The sequence below is a fragment of the Botryllus schlosseri genome, chromosome 8, assembly GCF_051294905.1.
Source record: "Botryllus schlosseri isolate E-star chromosome 8, Bs_hap1, whole genome shotgun sequence".
NCBI lineage: Eukaryota > Metazoa > Chordata > Ascidiacea > Stolidobranchia > Styelidae > Botryllus > Botryllus schlosseri.
In genome coordinates this window covers 3,171,495-3,194,394 of record NC_137243.1, presented here as the reverse complement: position 1 = coordinate 3,194,394, position 22,900 = coordinate 3,171,495, and the positions used below count along the sequence as shown (strand labels likewise).

Here is a 22,900-nt window from a genome sequence, read left to right as displayed (position 1 = left end):
TCTATAAGTAAAATCTGAAGGTTAAATACTATAAAATGCCCGTCGGAATATATATCTTCTATTCTCAATTATCACCAAAAGTGTAGGTCCCATACTCCATAGTCCTTGTATAATTGTAATAACCCAGCAATTAAAGATAATCACGGGCCCAACAAACAACTACATTTTACTGCTACCTGAGACAAACAAACAATAATGGTAATGGCATCCTTGAAAATGACACCATGTTCTTCTCCACAGATCGTGGCGGGGCTCACACAGGAGAGAGATTACCTACAGGTGAGTTATTGCTCTATTAGGTAGTTGTTTGGTGTCTGTGTATCATTCTCTTTTTAGTCTCAGCAAGGCAGTCCCAGCTCTGGGTTGACAAGGAAAGACAGCTTCATGTCGCCGGCTTCAAAGCATCATCTCTCTGTCGAGTTGGCCGACATGAAGGCCAAGTTGAGGAAAACGAAACAGCAATTGTGAGTGGTTGTTTGTGTACGGAAATGTTTAACGCAGGGTTGTAATGATTCGAATCTACCTCGAGTCATTTTCTCAAGATACGTAAAATGACTCGACTTGACTTGATTGAATTTGTTTATTGACTGGACTTGTACTCAGGTCATATTACTCAACTTGACTCGAGTTCAAATTGGAAAAGTGAAATCGACTTGTGACTTGGTTACAACCCTGGTTCAGCCTGTATGACGCACAGAATAGTTCTTTGGGAGTGTTGGGAATACATTTTTGAGACATCAGTCATGGGAAACGGAATTAAGACAACGATTTGTTGAATTCGGTCATTTTGAGCAACCCAAACGCAGACAGATCTATGCCTGCTGTAATTATCTGCTCTCATCGAATATTTTGAATTCTAAGAGACGACAAATCGGAATTGGTGACCGACTTGAAAGGGGAACTGGACGAAAAGGACGCGATGCTCCAGAAATTGAAACAAGAGGTGGGTTTCGTGGCGGAATAGAGTTGTGCCTCGCCGCGAATTTCACGACCGTACTCGCAAATTAGGACCAACTGTCGGTTGCCAGTATGGCTTTCGTATTTTGAATCGAGTTTTAGCTGTCGCTTAAAGTAAGAGGTGGTCGGTAACCAAGCACTTCTGGTATTTTGGAAGTACCCAAGTAGGCTTTACCTGCTTGTAATACTTCTTTAAGTGTATATGTTTTAGACTATACATATCTAATTGATTATATCATTAGTCGAATAACTGGTGTTGAACTTTGAAATTAACCGTAATCAAAGGTTCATCGCAATGTATTTATTATTCGATTGAAAAGTGCATTCATGTTGAATGGTAACGGAATATGTTCATACTCGTCAGGGGTTATTGTCAGCAACTAGTAGAGAATTGGAAAGAAATTGTACATCAACATTTGTGTCAGCAAATATGACGTCACCTGCATGAAAATTTCGAATAATCGGGGCGAACCGATGGCTTGAGCGCAATGTATTATTTTTAGATTATACGCAAACGCCTTCTGTTGACGCATTTGATGATAAGATTGTTGATACACAATGTTCTTTTCGATTCTATGCAAGTTGCTGAAGATTACCCCTGACAAGTGTCAGCCAAAAACATTCGATTTTGTTTCAATATGAACATATTATTCAATCGTATATTGAAGTTTCGTACCCCCAAGAGTCTCGAGTATCTATTATTATTATATATTTAACGCGAGTAATATTTGCAGTGTACCGACCTATCCAACGACGCCCGTGCGGCTCGAACGTATCGCGACGAAAACGACATTCTGAAGGAAAAAGCGACCAAAGCCTCGCGTCTCGAGCACGAGGTGGAGAGATTGCGCGAGAAATTGAAGGACGTCGATTTTTACAAGCAGAGAATCGAGGAACTCAGGGAGGATAACAAGTGAGAAATTGTTTGGTTAGTGTTGAAAAAAACCTTGGACAATATGTGTATGTATGTGTAGCCCGAAGCTTTTTGTGCTGGCACTCATCAGGGTTTACCGTTATCTAAGATACGAACATTCAAAAAGTTGAATGACATATTCATATTGAAGTAAACCTGACTGTTTTCGGCTGACTCACGTCAGGGGTACTCTTTAGCAACTAGTAGAGAATTTGAAAGAACATTGTATATCAACAATCGTAGCATCAGCATGAAAATTGGAGTATTCGAGGCTCAAGCTCAATATTGCCCACCATTTCTGGATAATACACAAACTAGTATTGTTGGCACAAACTGTTTTGATGAATTAATGGAAAAATTTGAATAGCTTCTTGGAGATACACAACTTCAATATACGGTTGAATTATATAGGTCGATATCGAAATAATCCCAAAGATTTTTTGATATGATTGTTGATATGCAAAGTTCTTCGAAATCTCTACTAGTATCTGATGATTACCCCTGACGAGTGTCAGCCGAAAATATTTGGGTCTATTTCAATATCGATATATTATTCAACAAAATATATTAGTCAAATGTATTATGGAGTCCGGACATCTAAGGGTGTGTGCGAAAACTTTGTCGAGAAATTCAAAAACGTTATCATCCTACGATTGAGTTTTACCCTCGCATTCATCTTGAAAGAGTTCTTCACGAGACGAAAGCCATGTTGGACGAGCAATTGGAGGCGGCCCAGGTGCGGCTGGACGAACTCGTCGACGCCGAGAAAAAAATCGTGGATTTGAAGCAACAGATGTCGGTTTATCTCGAGGTTAGTGCAAAAGCAAAGCTATTAGACTTGGAAAATGTTAATTTTTTATTTGAAACCATTTTTTTCTTCTTAAAACGTGACTGTCAACCTCATGAAATTTGTAGTCGTCTAAAAACGATATATAGCAAATTTGGCTCAATTTGAGCCAGTAGGAGCCAAGTTATTGGTGTTCAGATTTCGGATAGTAATTATGGTATTGACGGTATGTAGTTTTATTATTAGTAATTGAAGAATTTCCTATCGTAAATACTATTTTTCTAAAATCCAAAATTTTGAAAACTAGAAACTTCGCTGCTGCTGGTTGGAAGGAAGTCTAATTACAAGTGCGGCATTTTTTTAGACAAACTAACAATTTTATCAGCTATCCAGTAAAAAAATTGTAATTGAAAAACCGAACTACACAGTCGTTTCTCGCACGCAGAATAAGGAACAGGATCAGCAACGAATCCTGGAACTGGAAGAGGACAACATGCGTCTCGAACTAGACAAGAAAGAGAGCATGAACGAATCTGGACACCTAGCTATGCAGTTGGAGCACGCAAAGACGGCAGATAGTGAGTCTGGCTTCATCGCCTTGGTCGCGTGTAGATTCACGCGCTGATATTTATTCGATTTGTTTTTGTTCTTTCGCTTCGTTTTTGCAGACCTTCACAAGTCTATTCACGAGGAATCTAACGAGTCTGCCGCGAGTCGCGTTTTGAAGCTCGAGAAAGAAAACAGGCATCTGCAGTCTTTGGTGAATTCCTACAAGGTGTCCATGTCCAGCGCGCAACTAGAAGAGGTGGGTCGACTTAATCTGTATGATATATCTTTTCAACAAGACGACAAATATATATTATCCTAACGTTTTAGGTGAAATTACTTTTGAAACCTGGAAATCTGTTTTGGGGTGTGCTAGCGCCTCCTTTACGAGTGAAATTGTCGCATCAAGGTGGCGAAATAGCCCCAGTACCGCAGTGTTTAAATTTATTTTCGGCTGAATTCTATCAGTATCATGCAAGCCTAACCCTTCCGGTATACTATCGCATGATATCTATTTCCGAAACCAGAGGCCCAGATATAACACGACATTGCAGTTGCTGATTGAATACTCGCGGTTCACAATATGTATGGATCCCTTGATCTGTAGTCACTCTATATATCTACTTTCAGGCAAACAAGGTGGAGCTTGAGAAGGAGAACAAGCGTCTCGGTAACAAGGTAAAGAAGCTGCAAGAGATGTTGAGCAAGGTACCACATGCGTTTCTTAATTACATTGCAATAATGACATAGACACCCCTTATCATGTTCGTCAGTTCTAGGCCTAGGCAAAATCGAGTAAGCAAACGGTTAGATGTCAATCGTGTATTAAAGGGGCACTGCGCTCTGAAAATGATGTGGTCTCAAATTGAAGGGCAAAACGAAATAAAAATTTTGGCCCAGCCGTTTTCTTCAGATCGCCGCCGTAATGGAGCTGCAATTTATTGAAATATCGATAGCAACTTCACGCTCCAGCAGGCACACAGAGATCACACTTTATATCGTTGTCAGCTGATGTTATGAAGGGAATATGTCGTACACGCCAAGGTGGTTTAGATACCGCGTTCAACGGAAGATGTTCAGTCATGAGATTTATGTCAAAATCGGGCCTAGTGTATTCTATTTCTTTTGGACATATTTCCTTCATAGCTTCGGCTGACAACTATATAAAGTTTGATCTCTGCGTGACTGCTGGAGCTTGAAGTTGCTATTGAAATTTGAGACCACATAATTTTTAGAGTGCAGTGCCCATTTAAGGTTCGAGTCTCGAATACCACCTATCATGACATAATTGCAGTAATAATGATTTGACGGTTCAAATATGTGCCTTTCACAAGAATTTAGTAGGCTTGTACAACATGTTTTTGACGACCAATCAAAGTTTCGTGGCTCTCGCGTTGATACGAAATAGACGGAACTATCTGTCTATTCATTGTCGATATAATAAATTGTAGTCTGAAGGGCGTCAAGCAGTGGTTCCCAGCCTTTATGACCTCGGTCCACCTAATATCCCTGTTCGACCACGGATTCTGATGGTGCTGACCGAAAAAGGGTGTCAACATTGTCAACTAATGGTGATGACATTTTCTATTGATATTTTTTATGACCACCATCGGAATCTGGGGGTGAACAAGTAGGGGTGTTCAAAAATGACTTTTTTTCTCAAAAATTGTACTGGCTACTTGATAAAATTGTTAGGTTACCCAATTTAAGCCTACACACCAAATTTGGTTCAATTCCAGCCAGTAGCCGCATTGCTAATGGGGAAGAAAGTTTCTATTTATTATAGAAAAATAAATATACAAAAATGTCATAATTTTCTGTTCACCCCATGAAAGTGTCAGGTTGTCTATAGAAACGATGTTCACCAAATTTGGTTCAATTCCAACGAGTGGGATTGGGATTTGAATAAAATAGCATTTACGGTGGGCACACCTATAACAATAAATAATTGAAGAATTGGTCAACGTGAATACTATTTTATTCAAATCCAAATTTTTCGACGGCAATAACTCCGCTTCCGCTGGTTGGAATTGAACCAAATTTGCTGAACATTGTTTTCTTAGACAACCTAACACTATCATGGGGTGAACAGAAAATTTTGACATTTTTGTTCAGTTATTTTTATGTAATAAATAGAAACTTTCTTCTGTAGTAATGCAGCTACTGGTTGGAATTGAACCAAATTTGGTGTGTAGGCTTAAATTGGGTAACCTAACAATTTAATCAAGTAGCCAGTAGTACTATTTGAGGAAATAAATAATTTTTGAACATCCTTAGTGAACAGTGATATGGTGTAGGTAGGTGTATGAACCGTGAACCGGCCAGACTAATGCAGGCGCCTCTGCCTGATCCACAGGAGAAGCACTCTGTCCTGGACTACGAGCAGTTGTCGAGCGAGATGGAGGCGGAGAAGACGAAGCTCGAAACCATGGTGGAAACGGTCAAGTCGAATTCGGCCCGGCAGATCGAGGAATTGCAGAACGAAAACGAACAGCTCAGCAAGACGGTCGAGACCCTGAGGAAGAGATCCAAAATTAACGCCGAGGGACGCGCCAAGGATATTGAAAAGGAAAATAAGGTTGGATATTGTATTCGTATTGATATAAACCGGAACATTTTCGGCTGTCACTCGCCAGGCGTAATCTTCAGCAACTAGTAGAGAATTGAAAAGAACATTGTGTATCAACAATCGTATCGCCAAATATGACAAGGCAGCCTCAATAATTCAAATTATCATACCTGTGATATTTGGTGATACGATTGTCGGCGTACAAAGTTCTATTCAATTCTCTACTGCAGCACCCAAACTTTTTATGATCAAATTTCGATTTGAAAATGTTTATCGATCCCACCTCTCAATTTCGGGTGCTGACTACTGAAAACTGATCAGCACCTTCGTCTATTACGGCCTGTGTGGGACAGCTGGCTACTGTGTGCGCAGTAATTGCAATTATGAACTCAGCATCCTCCGTCCTCCTTACATTTAGAAACTCAATCAAAACTATAGCAAATGACACTTCGGCTGATCTGATAGCTTGTTTGCGGGGTTCACATTCTTCCGAGGTCGTTTTTTTTCTTATTTCGAAAATCGAATTCAACTTTTCAGAAATGTGTTGCCGATAGCATCCGCTTAATTGACGTGTAATGGTCATAAGTTTTTAAATTTTGTCTCCGCGAGCCCGGAGAATAGGCAAACGACCCCAAGTTTGGGAACCCCTGCTTTACTGGTTGCCCTTGACGAGCGTCAGCCAAAAACATTCGGGTTTATTTCAATATGATACTTGATAACTTCTGTAACGGCAGTGACACTTTTTAGTATCATTTGAGAACATTTGGTTCGATTTAAGAGTAGTCGGAGCTTTTAACAAACTACGAGTCCTACGACACCAGCGAGTATGTGTTTTCTCAAGTCAGACTCCAAAGGGTGTTGCAAAATTTCTATGACTCCGACCCAATTTAGATAAAAAATTTAATGAAATGCCGACTCCACAGCCACTGCCAGATACTGACTGCCGTTAATGGATCCAGATTTTGAGGCAAAATATTTTTTTTTCAGGTTCTGAGCGAAACTGTGAAAGAGGTGACGTCGCGAATCCATCAGATCGAATATGAGAAAAAAGTCTTGCAAAAGTCTCTCGATCAAGCGAAAGATTCAATAGAGAAAGCGGAGGAGTTGACAAAGGTATTAATCATACTGTTTTTGCTCTCTTTTTTCGTACCACATCGAAGAGAAATACGGATGACCCATTTTGAATTCGCAGGAAAATGTGAAGCTCGACAAGGAGAATATCTCGTTGCAAAAAACAGTCGCGCAATTGAAGATCACGTGCGACCAAATCGACAAAGTGGAGCAAATGAATTCCGACCTCGACGTCGAAAATAGGTTGGTAGATTATGTCGTGATGTTGCGACCTGGACTTCTAAAAATTTCCCTCGATGAAATTGAAAACTCGATAACGTCTCTCTTCCGTGACAGACAACTCAAAAAGCAGGTGGAAAATCTGAAAAACGTGACCACGCAATTGCAAGACTTAGAAAAAGACAAAGGCTTATCGGAACAAGAAACTGTGAAACTACGACGGCAGGTAAAAAAACATTTGAGTTTTTGATTTCCAGCGTTGGTCAAAGTTGTTAATACTCACATAGAAGTAGGAATTGCTACTACAGTAACCATTTCAAACAGCTGTGATATCAATTTCACTTGAAAAATTGCTGCAAACAGCCCAATAATGTAATGAGTATATAGAATTGCTTCAGTGCAGTACAATCGGTAGTTGTCTAAAAACGTACCTGTAACTAACCAGTTGATTATATAGTTCAAGTATGAAAAACCTACCCCAGTAGTAGTATTAGCAGCAGTGATGTAATGCCTCGAGTCGTGACTCGACCCAAGTTGTGCATTGTGCATGACTCAAACCAAGTCACGTGACTCGAGACTGGGACGGCCAAGACAGACATTTCATTGTAACTTCGAAGAATAGTTAAGTCACCACATGATTGGGATTTCGTCTGCCAGTCCCGATACTTGGAAAATAGGGACTGAAACTGTTAGGACTGAGAAAAATTACGATATTATGAATGGGAGCCATTCTATATCGCTCGAGCAGAGTTGAAAAGACTTGGACTTGACTCAAAACACTATGACTCGACCCTCTGCTAGCTGTCTTGGACTCGGACTTGACTCGGTGGTGAATTGAACATTGACTCGAATTGACTTGATTCGAAACTTTACAAGTTAAATTGACTTGTGATTCGTAACCTTGCGACTTGGTTACAACCCAGTCTGAAAATACTTGTTTTTTCAGGTCGAGTCATTGAGGAAAACGTGCGAGAAGATGTCCGTGCTCGAGCAGGAGAAATTGGACGCCGAGAAAGCCCTGAAACGGCTGAAGCGCGGCATGGACTCGATGAAACAGTCCAAGGAACAAACTGAAAAGATGGAGGTGTGTTTTGGCCCTGAAATTTTAAATTTTTTAAACTCCAATATTTTCAAATTTTCGACTGTTTTTTTGTGAAAGCGACATCAAATTACTCCTAATTTCGTTTGAATGTTCAAATTTAGCTGCTTCAATCGGAACTCGAAAATGAATTGGAGAGAGTCAGAAGTCAGCTCGACGTCAATCAAGTTTCCAAAGAAAAGGAAATTCAGGAACTCGAGAAAGAAAACGAAGAGGTAATTGTCGGTGACTTGTTTGATAAATTAGCGTTGGGGGATATGGTCTTTAAAGAGACTTTTTGGTGTACAGAACTTTGATATAGGCCTACATTTTAATAATATATTTATGAAACTATGTTAAAATGTATATACGATCTTTATTTTACATATTCTGCTTCAGAATTGATGCCCCTTTAAATCTGTTCCGTGTCGGTTATTATTAGTTTCCAACGTTGTTTTCTTCGTTGGTTGCAGTTGCAAAACAAGCTGGAGAAGCTCGTGGCTTCGTACAAGAAACTGGAGCATTACGAGCGCGAGTATCAGAAGGTGGAAGGCGAGAACGCGAAGCTCGAATCGGAGAACAAAAAGGCCCGGAAAGAGACGCAAAGAGCGAAGCAGTCTTTCGAAGTGAGACGTGTTTGCTTTCCACTCTTTGGCGACTAGATAATTCTCGATGATTCTAGTTGTCTAATCAGACTAATTGTCATTCTAATCTAATTGGGAGAAAACGATGTAGGTATGATTCTAATTCTAATTTAATTTGGAAAAGCTAAAAATTTGCTGTCCAACTGTGCAACAGTTATACAGTTATAATTTTGAACTAATTTGGGAAAGTTTAAAATATTCCAAGCATGGGGTCAAAGGTAGGTTTAGGGTTGGGTTAGGGTCAGATTTGGGTAAGGGTTCATTTTTGGGTTCAAGTTTTGTGATTGTAAATGCTCAAATATCAACCAACCCCTTCGTAATACTGGAGATTGTTTTTAGGCGTTGTCGGCCAAATTTGAAGAAATGACGGAGGAACTGGAAAGCGTGAACCGACAGAACAAAGCCATGATGCGGCAGATCGAGAAAGGGGAGGACAGCTCGCTGCGTATCAGGGAGCTGGAGACGGACGTGAGAGAATTGCGGAAGAGCCAAATCGTTGAAAAGTACGTCGCCGTATTGAATCTCTGCCTGATTTTCCGGCTCTCCTGCGTAAAAAAAATGAATGGATGTAAAAAAGAACAAGATTTGAATATCGCAGCACACAGAATGTTTATATTGCCAAATATATTCTACTCGGCAATTTTCAACCAAAATCAAGCAATATCAATATATAGGGTTTGTTGCGATGAAAATGTTGAGGTTCAACCAGGGTTGTGACCAAGTCACAAGGCTCCGAGTCACAAGTCAATCTCACTTTTATAGTTTTGACTCGAGTCAAGTCGAGTCGTTTACTATTCACCAGCGAGTCAAGTCCGAGTCATCGAGCAGAGGCTCGAGTCCCGAGTCATGGTGTTATGACTCGAGTTCGAGTCCAAGTCATTGTGTTGACTGCTCAGTTTCCAGTTAAAGTCTTGTTAAAACCCACTTTTAAAACTCTGTTTGGTGATATCAAATGGTTCAAATTTATAAGATAGTGATTTTCATTACTTTTAGCAGTTTCTGGCCGCATTTTCAAATGCTATTACCAATAGACGAAATACCAATAGGGTGGTTACGTTACTATTCTACGAAATTACGATGAAATGATGGTCTTAGCCGTCTGAGTATCGAGCCATACGACTTGGTTCGAGTCATGCGCAATGACTCGAGTCCATGTCGAGTCGAGTCATTTATGTATTTTGAGAAAATGACTCGAGTCATCAGAAAATCGTGACTCGAGTCATTACTACCCTGGGATCAACTTTAGTTGCATTAATGGTGTTGTAACGCGTTCCGAACAAGATGCTGCTTCACAAGAAAGCTTACTCCGATATTGTGTGGTCACAGTAGTCACCGATTTCTGATTGCTTGGAGGCACGTTCGAATTCAGCACGCCACGAGCAAATTGTTATTCTACTTAACGCTATGTCGTCTCATATTTCCTAGAAAAACCCTGACGACGTTACGCGAAGACTTGGTCAACGAGAAATTGCTGGTGCAACAGAAGCAGAGCGAGCTAGATCGTCTTTCGACTGAATTGGAATCTATCGGGTTGAACAAGGAACAACTATTGAACGCGGAAAATCACGCCGACGATACGTGAGTTTTTAGAATGCTTCCGTTTCTACTTTACAGTTTATAGGCGCAGTACACTTTGGATTTTGTAAAATGATTGTGTTTGGAGACATTCTTGGAGGTACAGAACTTCAATATACAATTACCGTAAGTAATCTATTCATATTGAAATAAACCCGAATATCTTCAGCTGACACTCGTCAGGGGTAATCGTCAGCAGGTAGTAGCGAATTGGAAAGAACATTGTATATCAACAATCGTATCGCCAAATATGACGTCATTGGCATGAAATTTCAAATAATCACGGTGAAGAGAGCTTCAAGCTCGATGTACAATTTTTAAACAGTACACTAACTTCTCTTGGCACAAGCTAGGTTGGCTAAGATAGTAGTTTTGGGGCATGGCTGCATCGCCTTTACTGGACAACTGGGCAGAATAGCCCCTGTGCCATGATAGCTGAGTCTATTTTCAAAAATTGTGGCTATCTGTGGTGTTGTCAGACATTTAACATCAATCACAAAGGTGTGTCTTGCAAATTTGAATGTAGTCCCGTCTGATTTACTACTAAAATTTACGGTCTTATTCACTGATAGCAATGCTGACTACTTGGTACTTAGCCACCTCTGTACGTTTGTTTCAGGAGATTTAAAGCGCTGGAGAGTCGTTTTGAGTCCACTTTTAAAAAGTCTGTTGAAGCCAAAGAGGAGAAAATCAACTCTTTGGAGGCCAGGCTTCAAGAGTCTGCTTCTATCAACAAGAAGCTCAAAGATGACATCAAGGTATATAACACGGCGTATATTATTGAATAGTATATTTGTATCGAAATAAGTCTTAATATTTTCGGATGACACTCGTCAGGGGTAATCGTCAGCAACTAGTAGAGAATTGGAAAGAACATTGTATATCAACAATTGTATCATGAAATGTGATGTTACCGTCATAAAAATTCGAATAATCGAGGTCTGATGGAGTGTATTTTTTGTCGCAGGCCATCAAGCGAGATTACGAAGCCCTGGCACAGCGTCACAACGAAGAGATCGACTATAGCAAATCGCGCAACAGATCGTCGCGAGACTACTCTGCCACTACAGAACTTTTGAAGATCAAAGATCACCTGATTGACGTCGAAAGAAAGGTTTGTCTCATCCTTGCGTGTTATCACCGCACATCATTTCCCGAGATATTTTCTTGATTTGAAGATACCAGCCTAATTGAGAAATACGTCGTTTAATGGCATCAGATACTGTTGTAGAAAAAACAGCTCGTGAAAATATAGCAGACTAATTTACCTTACTGCCTGCTTGAAATATTGTCATCGTTTACTTACTATTTGCTGTTTTTTGTTGTTGTTGTTGTTGTATGGTTACTAGTTTATCCAGCTCAACTGACAACAGTCAAATTATAGGTATAAGATATATCGTTGCTGTGGAATCAGAATAGCCAAGTCCACTTTTCACATTTTTAAAAAATCAAGTTTTTTTGAAGTTTTCATTTTCTTTTGGCCATATCTTGGTCCTGATTATGTTTGTCACACAGTTTCAAAGCTAACTATGGCCAAAAAATGACCGTGAAAAATCGAAAACTCTACTATATATACAATTATATATGTTATTTTTGGAGGTACAGAACTTCAATATGCAATAGAGTAGTATATTCATATTGAAACGAACCCGAATAGACTATTCAATTATGTATAGTTATTAATTAATATTGCATCGTACTTATTAGAAATTGTATATACATATTTGCAACACATAGTGAGGTATAATATGATCGTTATGAAAAAAAAATCGGTTTAATTTTTGGAAATGAACTTATTATTCTTGTCTAGAACGCCACGCTTATCGCGGAGAACTCGTCGATAAGGACTATATCGCAAGACCTCAAGGAGCAGGTGTCGAGGCTGCGGTCTCAAAACGAGAACGCCATCGTGCAGCACACGAAACTCCAAGACGAAGTGACGCATTTGAAGACGCAGTGCGCCAAACTTCAGGTATGTCATCCTCGTGTGCGACGAAAATCTGTCTGCGTCTGGTTAGAACGCCGTCATGTTAATCTGCAATCGTTAGTTGAAGCTGTATGTATTCGGTGAGAACGATGTTATCGTTTTCTCTCTAAACTGGAAGTGAACGTGAGATGCTATAGCGGTTGACATTTTGACAAATTTTAAATTCCCCGTTCTGAGAATTTTTGTGAATAGCTCAGCGTGACAATAATCGCTCTGAATAGATGAAATTTCCACATAGTTGTGGTGAATTCCAGTTTTGTGATTTTAAACGGTTCGCAGTTTTCCCCCCGAGTGACGCACGGCGGATGGTTTTGTTATCGTGTGTGCACAAACTAATGTAATTTCAAAATGTAGCTGTAGTTCTGGTCCTGGTTGAGCATTTTGAAAATCCAACAGCTTGTAGGCCTACGCAAGGCAGTTAAAAAAATTTCCTTCAGTTATTGCAGTAGAAAGTTCTGAATTTATCATTAAAAAAATAAAAAATAAATTTTTAAAATTTTTCTTGTTAAGCTGTCAGTAGAGATGATGCACGCCAATTTTGGTTAAATTCCAACCACTAGAAGCGAAGTTATTGCAGTAGAAAAATTTGGATTTCAATAAAATAGTATTTACGGTGACTGACTCTTTAATTATTTATTATAAAATCATGGAATCCAAATTTTTCTACTGCAATAACTTCACTTCTAGTGGTTGGAATTTAACCAAATTTGGCGTGCATCATCTCTACTGACAGCCTAACAATTTTATGGGGTCGACAGAAAAATTTTGAAATTTAAATTTTTTAATAATAAATTGAAACTTTCTACTGCAATAATTTCGTTTCTACTGGTTGGAATTGAGCCAATGTTGGTGTGCAGTGTTTTTTTAAACTAACCTAACAATTTTATCATGTAGCCAGTGAAATCTGATGGAAAAGTTTTTTTTTTGAACAGCCGTAAATGTACAGCTACGACTAGAACTACTGACTTTTCGAAACTCAAAACTAGAACAGATAACCTTTAAAATTCCTCCGCTAAGATACTAAAACAGCTAGATTCAATTTATAAGCCACTCGATAACTTTCAAGATGGATATTGCGGCATTGAGACACAATCGACAGGGACAGGACAAAGGTTTGGAGGTTGTAATGGGAGAGCTTTCGACCCCCAAAACTACTCAAAAAACCAGTAAAATGACGGAGAACAGGGTTGTAACCAAGTCACAAGTCAATGTCACATTTATAAGTTTGACTCGAGTCAAGTCGAGTCATTTTCAACCCGTCGTTGAGTCCGAATGTGTTGACTGCTCAGTTTCCAGTTAAAGTCTTGTTAAACTCACTTTTATAACTCTGTTTGGTGATATCGAATAGTTCGGATTTATGATATACAAATTTTCCTCATTTTTAGCAGTTTCTGGTCGCATTGTCAAGTACTAGCACCAATAGATGAAATCCCAATAGGGTGGTTACTTTACTATTCTTCGAAATTACAATGAAATGTCGGTCTTGGCCATCTGTGTCTCGGGTCATATGACTTGGTTCGAGTCATGCGAGCCGAGTCATTTCCGTGTTTTTAGAAAATGACTCGAGTCAAGTTGAGTCATCAGAAAATCGTGACTCGAGTCATTACAACCCTGACGGAGAACCAATGCTCTTTCAAATACTCCAGGTCGAGAACTCAGCCTTGGAGTCTCAAGCGTCTTCGCTGCTGTCTCAAAACCAATCCGTGTCCGGGCAGCAATCCGTCCTGGAGCTCGAGAAACGCGAGCTGGACCGGCGTCTGGACGAGGTCAAGGTGGAACGCGACAATCTGGAGAAGGATCACGACGATTTGATGCAGCTCCACGAGAATCAGACCATAGAGGTGGAGGGACTGATGAGAGAGCATCAGAAGATGAAGGTTCAGAATCGGGCGTTGAGAAACGAGGTGTGGAGGTTTTTTGGGTGTGGTTTTGAAGATTAATTTCATAGATTTTGAATTAGGTTAGATTAGAATTATAGCTACAGTTTTTTTTTTCAAATTATGGTAGAATTAGAATTATAGCTACAGTTTTTTGTCTTCAAATTATAGTAGAATTAGAATTATAGCTACTGTTTTTAAAAAATTATATTATAATTGAAATTGTAGCTACACAGTTTTTTTTCCAAATTAGATTAAAATTTGAATTATAGCTACAAAGTTTTTTTTCAAAGTAAATTGGACTAGAATTAGCATTATCGCTACAGTTTTTTTCCAAATTAAACTAGAATTAAAAAAAATAGCTACAGTTTTTTTTTATCAAAATTGGAGCAGAATTAGAATTAGAGCTACACATTTTTTCCGAATTAGACTAGAATTAATATTATCGCTACAGTTTTTTTCCAAGTTAGACTAGAATTAGAATTACAGCTACAGTTTTTTTTAAATCAAATTAGAATTGAAATTATAGCTACTTTTTTTCCAAATTAGAATAAAATTTGACTTATAGCTACACATTGTGTTCCGAATTCAACTAGAATTAGTAATATGATAGCTACACAGGTTTTTTTCGAAAGTAAATTAGACTAGAATTAATATTATCGTTACAGTTTTTTTCCAAATTAGACTAGAATTAGAATTACAGCTACAGTTTTAAAAAAATTATATTAGAATTAAAATTATAGCTACTTTTTTCCAAATTAGAATAAAATTTGACTTATAGCTACACATTGTGTTCCGAATTCAACTAGAATTAGTATTATTATAGCTGCACAGTTTTTGCAAATTAGACTAGAATTGGACTTACTGAATTTGCAAATACTTGAACATTGAATCACTTTTAGTTCATATCAAATCAAATTTCATTGAAGTAAGCACGAGAATAGCAAACGTTCTGTACGACAAGCTTGGCACGTTTGGCACTGGCTAGATCTCCTGTAGCATTTTCAGGACAACCAGAAATTGGATTATAATTATAATTACAGCATATAAACATGTCACAAATTAGAAGTAAATGACTAACGTTTTGCCTTAATTCGTCTAGTTAAACAACTAGAATTATCAATTTGCCCAAGTATGTCCCAAAGTAAATTAACATCTTCCGTTCTCTCCTCAGTACAAAGACCTCGAACTGCAATACAACGGGCTGGTGCGCACGAAGGACGAAGTCGAACAGCTGAAGAGACGGCTCGAGTCGGAAGTGGAGAAGAAAATGGAGGAGGGCCAGTTGGTCGAAGGAAACCTGGGCGCGCTGAAAGACACTCATGACAAGTAAGCATACGTTTGCTATATCTAAAAATCTCCTGACAATTTTTCAAGCCGGCCCATTTCATCGCGGCATTTCAGGTTGAACAACTCTTACAAAAAGCTGAGTTCGGATTATCACGACCTGCAGGAGCGTAACAGGGCCGAGAAGTCTGCGCACAATGCGCTCAAATTGCAGTACGCTGAGCTGGAAGCGCAGATGGAGAATTTCAAGGTGCTTTCACATTTTTTTTTTGCACGAGATCATTAGTTACTCCACTCGTTACTTGTAAATTTTCACTTCAAACTTTCATCCTGAACTACTTCTTGAAGTCTTTCGAATACTTCTAAACTTCCAGTTTCCCCCAAGGTATTTCGGCAGCGTTGTAACCAAGTCGCACGGTTCCGAGTCACAAGTTAATCTCACTTTTGTGGTTTTGACTCGAATCAAGTCGAGTCACTTTCAATTCACCACCGAGTCAAGTCCGAGTTCAAGTCAGCGAGTAGAAGGTCGAGTCCGAGTCGTAGTGTTGTGACTCGAGTCCGAGTCCATCCCGGTTCAACACACTTTTTTTCAACTCTGCTCGAGTGATATAGAATGGCTCGCATTCATAATATCGTCATTTTCCTCAGTCTTAACAGTTTCTGGCCCTAATTTGCGAGTATCAGGACTGATAGATGAAATACCAATCATGTGGTGACTTTACTATTCTTCGAAGTTACAATGAAATGCCTGTTTTGGCCGTACTAATCTCGAGTCATATGACTCTAGTTCAAGTCGAGTCATTTTACGCATTTGAAAAAATGACTCGAGTCAAGTCGAGTCACCGAAAAATCGCAACCCTGCTCAAATGTAACAATGATTTTAGGACCAGAATCAGGAGCTTGATTTCCAGTCGACAAAACTGTCCAACCGTTGCGAGGTCCTGATGCAGCTCAAAGCTCACCTGGAGGAAGAAAACCGCCACCTGCTCGAGCAGATCGACAGGCTCATGACTCAAAACGAGGAGCTGCTGTCGCAGACGCTCGAGAGCAAGGACCAGATCTACTCGGAGCAACGCCAGTACACGTGAGTCCACTAGTTAGTCGGCGTCGGTGCTCATGCGGCAGTAGAAGTAACTATTATTTCAACTAAATTACAAGTAGTAGTAGCTGTTATTAACCCTACTCCTGCGTTCGGCCTCCAGGCCAAATTTTAATGCATCAACCAAACAGTTCATAAAACGCAAACAACGGGACTTGAACCGACCCCCAATATATCGCCGTGATCAGGAAATAGCAGCCTAACCAACTGAGCTACTGGGAAGGCTCGGGCGAGAGAGGTGACGATGATATTGAAAGCAGTCTACGCGATTTCTCAAAAGTGAAAGAGAAATTTGTTTTTCGTTTTCATGTGACGTGATACATAATCCTTCCCATGGTGAATGACCACGTGGTTGTCTTACATATCAATTTCGGCATTCAAACAAGACATTACTGAGCTTGAAATCTTTACGCAGTTGAGCGCACCGCGACTGGGAAGTTTTCGTTATAAGCGTTACTCACGGCCGCCGCTGATTACGTCATCGCGATAGAGGCAACGCGCGTTGTAATTCGTGTTTATTCGGCTTTGCCTGGTCCAGTTATACAAGTTCAAATCCATGTTACTGATCTTACAGATACTATTGATCGTACATAACTAACAAAATGTTCAATTTGCAACTGCACAAGGCCATCGTAAGTAAATATATTAGCCTTGTTTGACATTTCTCATAGGCGCGCGATTTCTCTTGTTGCTTCATTTCATATCAATTTGAAACGTGTTCTACACATCGAATGTCCGATACAGGTTCGTCAGTTTATGGGCATATGATCAACATCTATTCATTGAAGTCTACAGTAACTTTGTATAACATATAAAACGGATGATTCAACTGTCTGTATGATGTTGTTTACAGGCGCGAGTACCGTACACTCGCGCCAACTTACACACCCATGTCTGCAGTGTTTAGCACTGGGGTCGTGTAACTTATATAAGACCAACCTTCGTGATACTGATCTTGTTGAAGTGTTATGGACTGCATCTAACTATGTGTGTGACATTCAACTGTATAAGACAATCGTAAGTGAATGTATATGGCCTTATGTGGCAATGCTCATACGTGTGCGGCATTTTTCACGTAACAGAATATTGCTTTATTTCACACCAATTTGAAGCGTGTTCTATCCAACTAATTCCCGATATTATGGTTGCAATGAACTCTTGCGATCAACAACTACTCTAAAACGACAACTGTGTCTGCTTACGACGTGTAGAACGGAAGATATAAGGAATTATAAGATTAGCGTTCATTCAGGCGAACTGAGCTACACATTGTATTTTGCGGGAAAGGTTTTTCTGTCTTCAATCTGTATTTTGAACAGGTTATGCCATAAGGCAATGGGTTGTATATAGCTGGTCGTATGCGTATCGACAATCGCTATTTATAGACCATCATTGTCACCGTTTATGACCCCTACAACGCAAGATGTCGTTAATTGATTGAAGCATGTTTGTGAAAAACTGTGCATGGATCCTCTAGGATCCACCCGCGGCGAAAGGGTGAAGACTAATTTGAGTAATTCGAAATGACTAGCAAAGCTGCAAGTAGGTAGAATCTTCGAGAATTTTCACGTAGTTATTAAGACGATTTCTGCTCGTAAAAGTGTTGCAAACTTACTCCAAAACCACTGTCTACTTTTAAAATCAAAAATGTAAATATTGGTTTTCCTAGTATTATGTAGAAGTGGAAGTAATCCAAAAGCATACTTGCTAACATAATTGAGTACGACGGAAACGTAGATGTGTTTAGTTAAACTGTTTGTCGTTTTTCAGCGAACGGATGCAAGAGATTCGGAGGCAGAAAGAGAAGCTGGAGGAGAAGATCATGGATCTCTACCGTACTCCTGGTCCATCGCCACCCAAAAAGAGAGGTAGACATGTGAAAATATCTATAGTGTAAAGTCTAAGTACTAACATTATAGTAAATTTCTGGTTGGTTACATTCACACCCGTTACATTTTCTGTGATTATGTAGAATTGGTTTACGTATGTGTTACCTACATCAGTGTCTCTAATATGCATCAAAATATGCATGGGTTGCACCAGTACATAAGCACCTGTATTAAAAGGTAGGCAAGGGTGAATGGCAAGCTTGTCACACTGAAGCAGTGCTTTACGACCTGGTGTTGTCGCTCTCGAATGTGCTGACTTCTGTTTGTAATCACTAGGGCATATTTTTTCGACTTGTCAAAATCAGTCAAAATTTTGTCAAAATTGTAGCGTTAGGTCAAAAAATTGTCAAAATTGTGTACTAAGTCAACATTTTTTGCAACCAGCATTTCGTTTGTATCGTAGCTGTTTGCACTGTCGATGAACCATATCATTATAATCGTTATAATCAGGATTGATACCCAGTAAATACATCTTTTGCTCTCTTCCTCTGTTACAACACCAGTTTTCAGCGGGAATTAAACACCCCCCTTATTTTTGAAACATCACATCTGTATTTACTTTCAGGCCTGGGAGCAACTCTTAAGAAAACGCTACAGAATCTGGGCAAGGGCAGCGAGAACCGACGCAAGCGAGACGGCCTGCCGCCCGCCACCTCTACCTCCAAGCTGCCCGGGTCGTCTCCGAGAAGCTCGGACGCGTCCTTCGTCCGGCAGGGCTCCGCGGGCTCGGCGGACTTGGCGAAAACGACAGACCCGGACAACGAATCGGTCGGTTCCAATTCGAGCGAGAATCCGCCCAGGAAGCAGAGCGCTGGTGAGTGGGGAAAATTACAGCAATTGATGTCTTTTGTTGGAATCTTGTACGAATGAGGCGAAAATTATTTGAATTTCTTTGAATTGTTTAAGCTGCAGTCTTTCTTTCAACTATTTTTTCTGTTTTAATTGAAATGATACATTTCATTTTCCTAATTTATTGTTTGTTCGTCAAATTATTGAATGTTACATCATATTAGCTTTTTGTAGTGCACTACCGTTGAATTGTGATTGCTTATACTCTTTCTATAATCATTTTTTACTCTCTCTATATATAATTATATATGCAGGGTTGTCATACCATCCTTTTATCTAAGATTTGTCTTTATTTTCAATGCGAGCTCCTATATTCGACACTAAGGTCATGATTACAACTGGCCTAAAGTGATTATGTTATTTTTTAGTCATCAGTTTACAAATTATGCAGTTGAACTGCGGAGTTTTGGTTCTCCTTAGTTTTTGATCCGTGTCGATGGCAACCCAGCATATATACGGTATGCATATATTTAGCTTCTGATTCAGGATGGTAGACGGTAGATCTCGTTATTTTTATTTTTAGTAACTTGGTAGCGTTGTTTTGAAATCCGACAGAACGTTTAGCAATAGCGTCGTTGACAAATATTGTTGTCGAAAATTTACAGTGTGATAACTTTTGAACATACCGCAGCAGTTAATATGTTCATATTGTCTAATTTATTTCACCCTAAGCTTTTCGACTGACTCTCATCAGAAGTCAACATTAGTGAATGCGGTTAACGGTATTCCAAGTTAAGAAATAATTTTGGTATATACCGTTCTTTTAGACAACTTGATAATTTCATGGGGTTGACAGTAAAATTTGAAAAAAAATCAAATTTTTTATATAATAAATAACAAAATTTTCACATCTACCGCTTGAAATTGAGCCAAGTTCGGTGTGCAGCATTTTTTTAGGCAATTCATTCAGTGACCGAACATATTGATTATTGCGATATTGAAGTTTGGTACCTAATACCTAGTTTTAGTCTATTTTGGTTAGTACGTATGATTTTTGTATTGGTCACCCACGCCAGGCATGTCTGCGTTCGTAAGACTGTTCTAACACACTGAATGATTCAACATCCTATGAATGTCTGGTATTCATAGCGTACTGCCTGGAAATGTTTCGTTCATTAGACAGAGACCTTGTCAGGTCACTAACATTATCATTGTGTGTTTGCGTCGCCGTGTCTCTCTAGCTCCGTCGTACCGAAGAGTGAGGAAAAATTTGAAATTGTTTAACCAACTGCGACGCCTTTACCCCGTACACAAAAGAGGATCGTACACACGTAAGGAAGCCCCACGAACACACCCTCTTTCGTGGGGGTGGCCCCTTGCTTTTTCACTGGTGGAACAGTAACTGTAACCTGCACATCGCATGGAATGCTTGTTACTGGTTGATTGGATCTTGTATGCGATATGAAGGCATGATATTGCAAACATCGATGGATAACCTAGGCTACAATGTAAATTACTACTTTTTGAATGAAAGACTTGAAATATCTACCTACATTGATGAATATTTGTACTTTTCAAGTCATTTACTCCGTTATTATGTCATAGTGAGTGATGCTCGAATTGAAGCCAAACACTCAATTCACTAGCCTTACAAACGATACTGCTTCCTGCAAAAGAAATCTTGCTATTACATGCATATTATGAATATTCGGGTCGCCTTTTGAGGTATGAATTTCTAGAAAAGTGACGCGTCGTCACTCACTTTCAGGCTTGGCATGATTGTACTAGGTGTTTTTGTGTGACTGAGCTAACATTTCTATAATGAGTATCTTGGGTTTCGTGTAGCGTATGCTATCATGTGTGAATGCTGGTTGGTGCTTACTAATGCATGTAGGATTATCACAGTTAAACTGGTTTATTGTCAGTTGTGACACGGTATAACATGCGTCGGTTTAATAATAACATTGCACACCACGGACATGTTAGTTATACATTTCATTACCATGTGATGTCCTAACCCCAGTTTCGCTTACGGTGTGTGAATTGTGACGTAGAGTATTTCTTACACCATTTCTGCATCAATGATACACACATGCGCTATTGTTTTTACGTGACTAAGTGACAAAATACTCAAGCCTCTCACTAAACAATATAACAATTGCGTAGTATTCTCTTTCGGCATGCAATTTTCACATTTCCTGGTGTGTTGTCTTGTGGTAGATATTTGGTGTATGAATTTTCACGAGCTGTATCTTTTAGTTATATTTCAATGGAGATGTTGTGACTCTGGTCACTTATGCGGTATGTATTTTGTGCAAATCCTGTGTTGCAATTTTAAGTGAGATGAAGTGGTATGTTAAATCGCAAAAAAAGATCAAATTTTGCGAACCGGTGAACTTTAACAAATTAGAATCAAACCAGAATGTATGAACAAAAGAATAGGAAAGTTATTTCTAATGAGAAATTTCATACTGTCTTTATGTGTGGTGCTGTTTAAGTTTATGTAAGGCAAAATCCACTTGATGCAACCAACTCAAAATTGTCTGTTGGGTTTCTTTTGTAAGAGATGCGACTTCGCTGTTTGCTAGATTCTGTTATGCTGTCAAATGACTCTGAATTGCAATGTTGAAATTCGTCACTAAATCTTTCACATGTACAACAATTGCAGCATTGTGAGTCACAATTTGTGACATAGGATAAGTAGAAGTAGAACATGAATTTTATATTATGTCTGAAAGAGTTTTGAATTACGCTCAAAATTTCTAAATCAGTTTAAAGATTGGTGCTGTATTTCTATAATTGATGGACGAGCATTCAACCTCTTTAATATTTTGCAGTTGAGTATAATATTGAAGTATATTTTTAGGATGTCAAATAAGCTCAGAGACTCGATGCCATTTAATCAATCGCATAGATATCAGCGTCGCAATGAGACATCTTAATTCTGTTTTCAGTTGAGAGAGATCTTTCAAAGGACTCCAAACGCAGATCACGTCTCGGGGGAGGCATGGCCTACTCCACAAACGCTCTCCACGCCCTGTCCTCTGCAAACGGAGCGGCGGGTGACGGTTCGCAATTGAAAGGTACCGCTATTTTTTCACGATACAGAAGCATAATGTCATCTGTGGGTGCTCATTCAATTGATACTGTTAACAAGCTTTTGGTGGTGTGAAGCTTGATGACGGCATCAAGCGATGTGTTCATACTGTGATATGAATTGCATTAGCGTACCGCCTCATGCTTTTGTGGTACCGCATACTTAGTATACTTACATCGCATATCACATATGATGTATGTGGCTTTGAGATTCAAGGTGACTTTACAGTGTACAGAAATGAAAAAATGCTCGTAATCCATTCGACTTTTGATCTGATGGTGTCACAGTATGTTCGATCTGTGTCTGACGTATTGAAAACTACGTGAGACAAGCTTTCCCTGTGACTAATTTGTCACGAGGTGACTTAAATAATCTTCATAATTTGGCGTCCTTTTTTAATGTTCTAGTGAGCTTCTTGTACATGGGCTATTTGTTCTCAAAGTTTCATCGCTGGTGTGTTTTTTCATCTTACTATCTCACTGTGCCAAAATACTTTTTCAACCTTTGCATTCATTT

At 39.3% G+C, this 22,900-nt stretch overlaps 1 protein-coding gene across 10 annotated transcripts in view; it reads left to right on the top strand.

Annotated features, from left to right (window-relative positions):
• LOC145445396 (girdin-like) overlaps window positions 1-22,900 on the top strand; it is a 49,019-nt gene that overhangs the window by 15,469 nt on the left and 10,650 nt on the right. For 8 of the 10 annotated variants that reach the window (XM_080323583.1, XM_080323582.1, XM_080323587.1 and 5 more), the window contains exons 8-35: window positions 241-279; window positions 337-464; window positions 862-943; window positions 1,692-1,870; window positions 2,555-2,681; window positions 3,103-3,235; window positions 3,326-3,462; window positions 3,834-3,911; window positions 5,560-5,781; window positions 6,760-6,885; window positions 6,965-7,086; window positions 7,180-7,288; window positions 8,009-8,146; window positions 8,266-8,376; window positions 8,614-8,766; window positions 9,124-9,287; window positions 10,210-10,362; window positions 10,979-11,117; window positions 11,327-11,473; window positions 12,170-12,331; window positions 13,993-14,250; window positions 15,398-15,552; window positions 15,628-15,760; window positions 16,395-16,594; window positions 18,380-18,477; window positions 19,064-19,312; window positions 20,529-20,618; window positions 22,242-22,370. In XM_080323583.1, coding sequence (XP_080179709.1) covers window positions 241-279; window positions 337-464; window positions 862-943; window positions 1,692-1,870; window positions 2,555-2,681; window positions 3,103-3,235; window positions 3,326-3,462; window positions 3,834-3,911; window positions 5,560-5,781; window positions 6,760-6,885; window positions 6,965-7,086; window positions 7,180-7,288; window positions 8,009-8,146; window positions 8,266-8,376; window positions 8,614-8,766; window positions 9,124-9,287; window positions 10,210-10,362; window positions 10,979-11,117; window positions 11,327-11,473; window positions 12,170-12,331; window positions 13,993-14,250; window positions 15,398-15,552; window positions 15,628-15,760; window positions 16,395-16,594; window positions 18,380-18,477; window positions 19,064-19,312; window positions 20,529-20,618; window positions 22,242-22,370 — 3,961 coding nt within the window. The remainder of the gene's footprint in view (window positions 1-240; window positions 280-336; window positions 465-861; window positions 944-1,691; window positions 1,871-2,554; window positions 2,682-3,102; window positions 3,236-3,325; window positions 3,463-3,833; window positions 3,912-5,559; window positions 5,782-6,759; window positions 6,886-6,964; window positions 7,087-7,179; window positions 7,289-8,008; window positions 8,147-8,265; window positions 8,377-8,613; window positions 8,767-9,123; window positions 9,288-10,209; window positions 10,363-10,978; window positions 11,118-11,326; window positions 11,474-12,169; window positions 12,332-13,992; window positions 14,251-15,397; window positions 15,553-15,627; window positions 15,761-16,394; window positions 16,595-18,379; window positions 18,478-19,063; window positions 19,313-20,528; window positions 20,619-22,241; window positions 22,371-22,900) is intronic. The other 2 variants (XM_080323585.1, XM_080323586.1) reach the window with 1 other exon arrangement.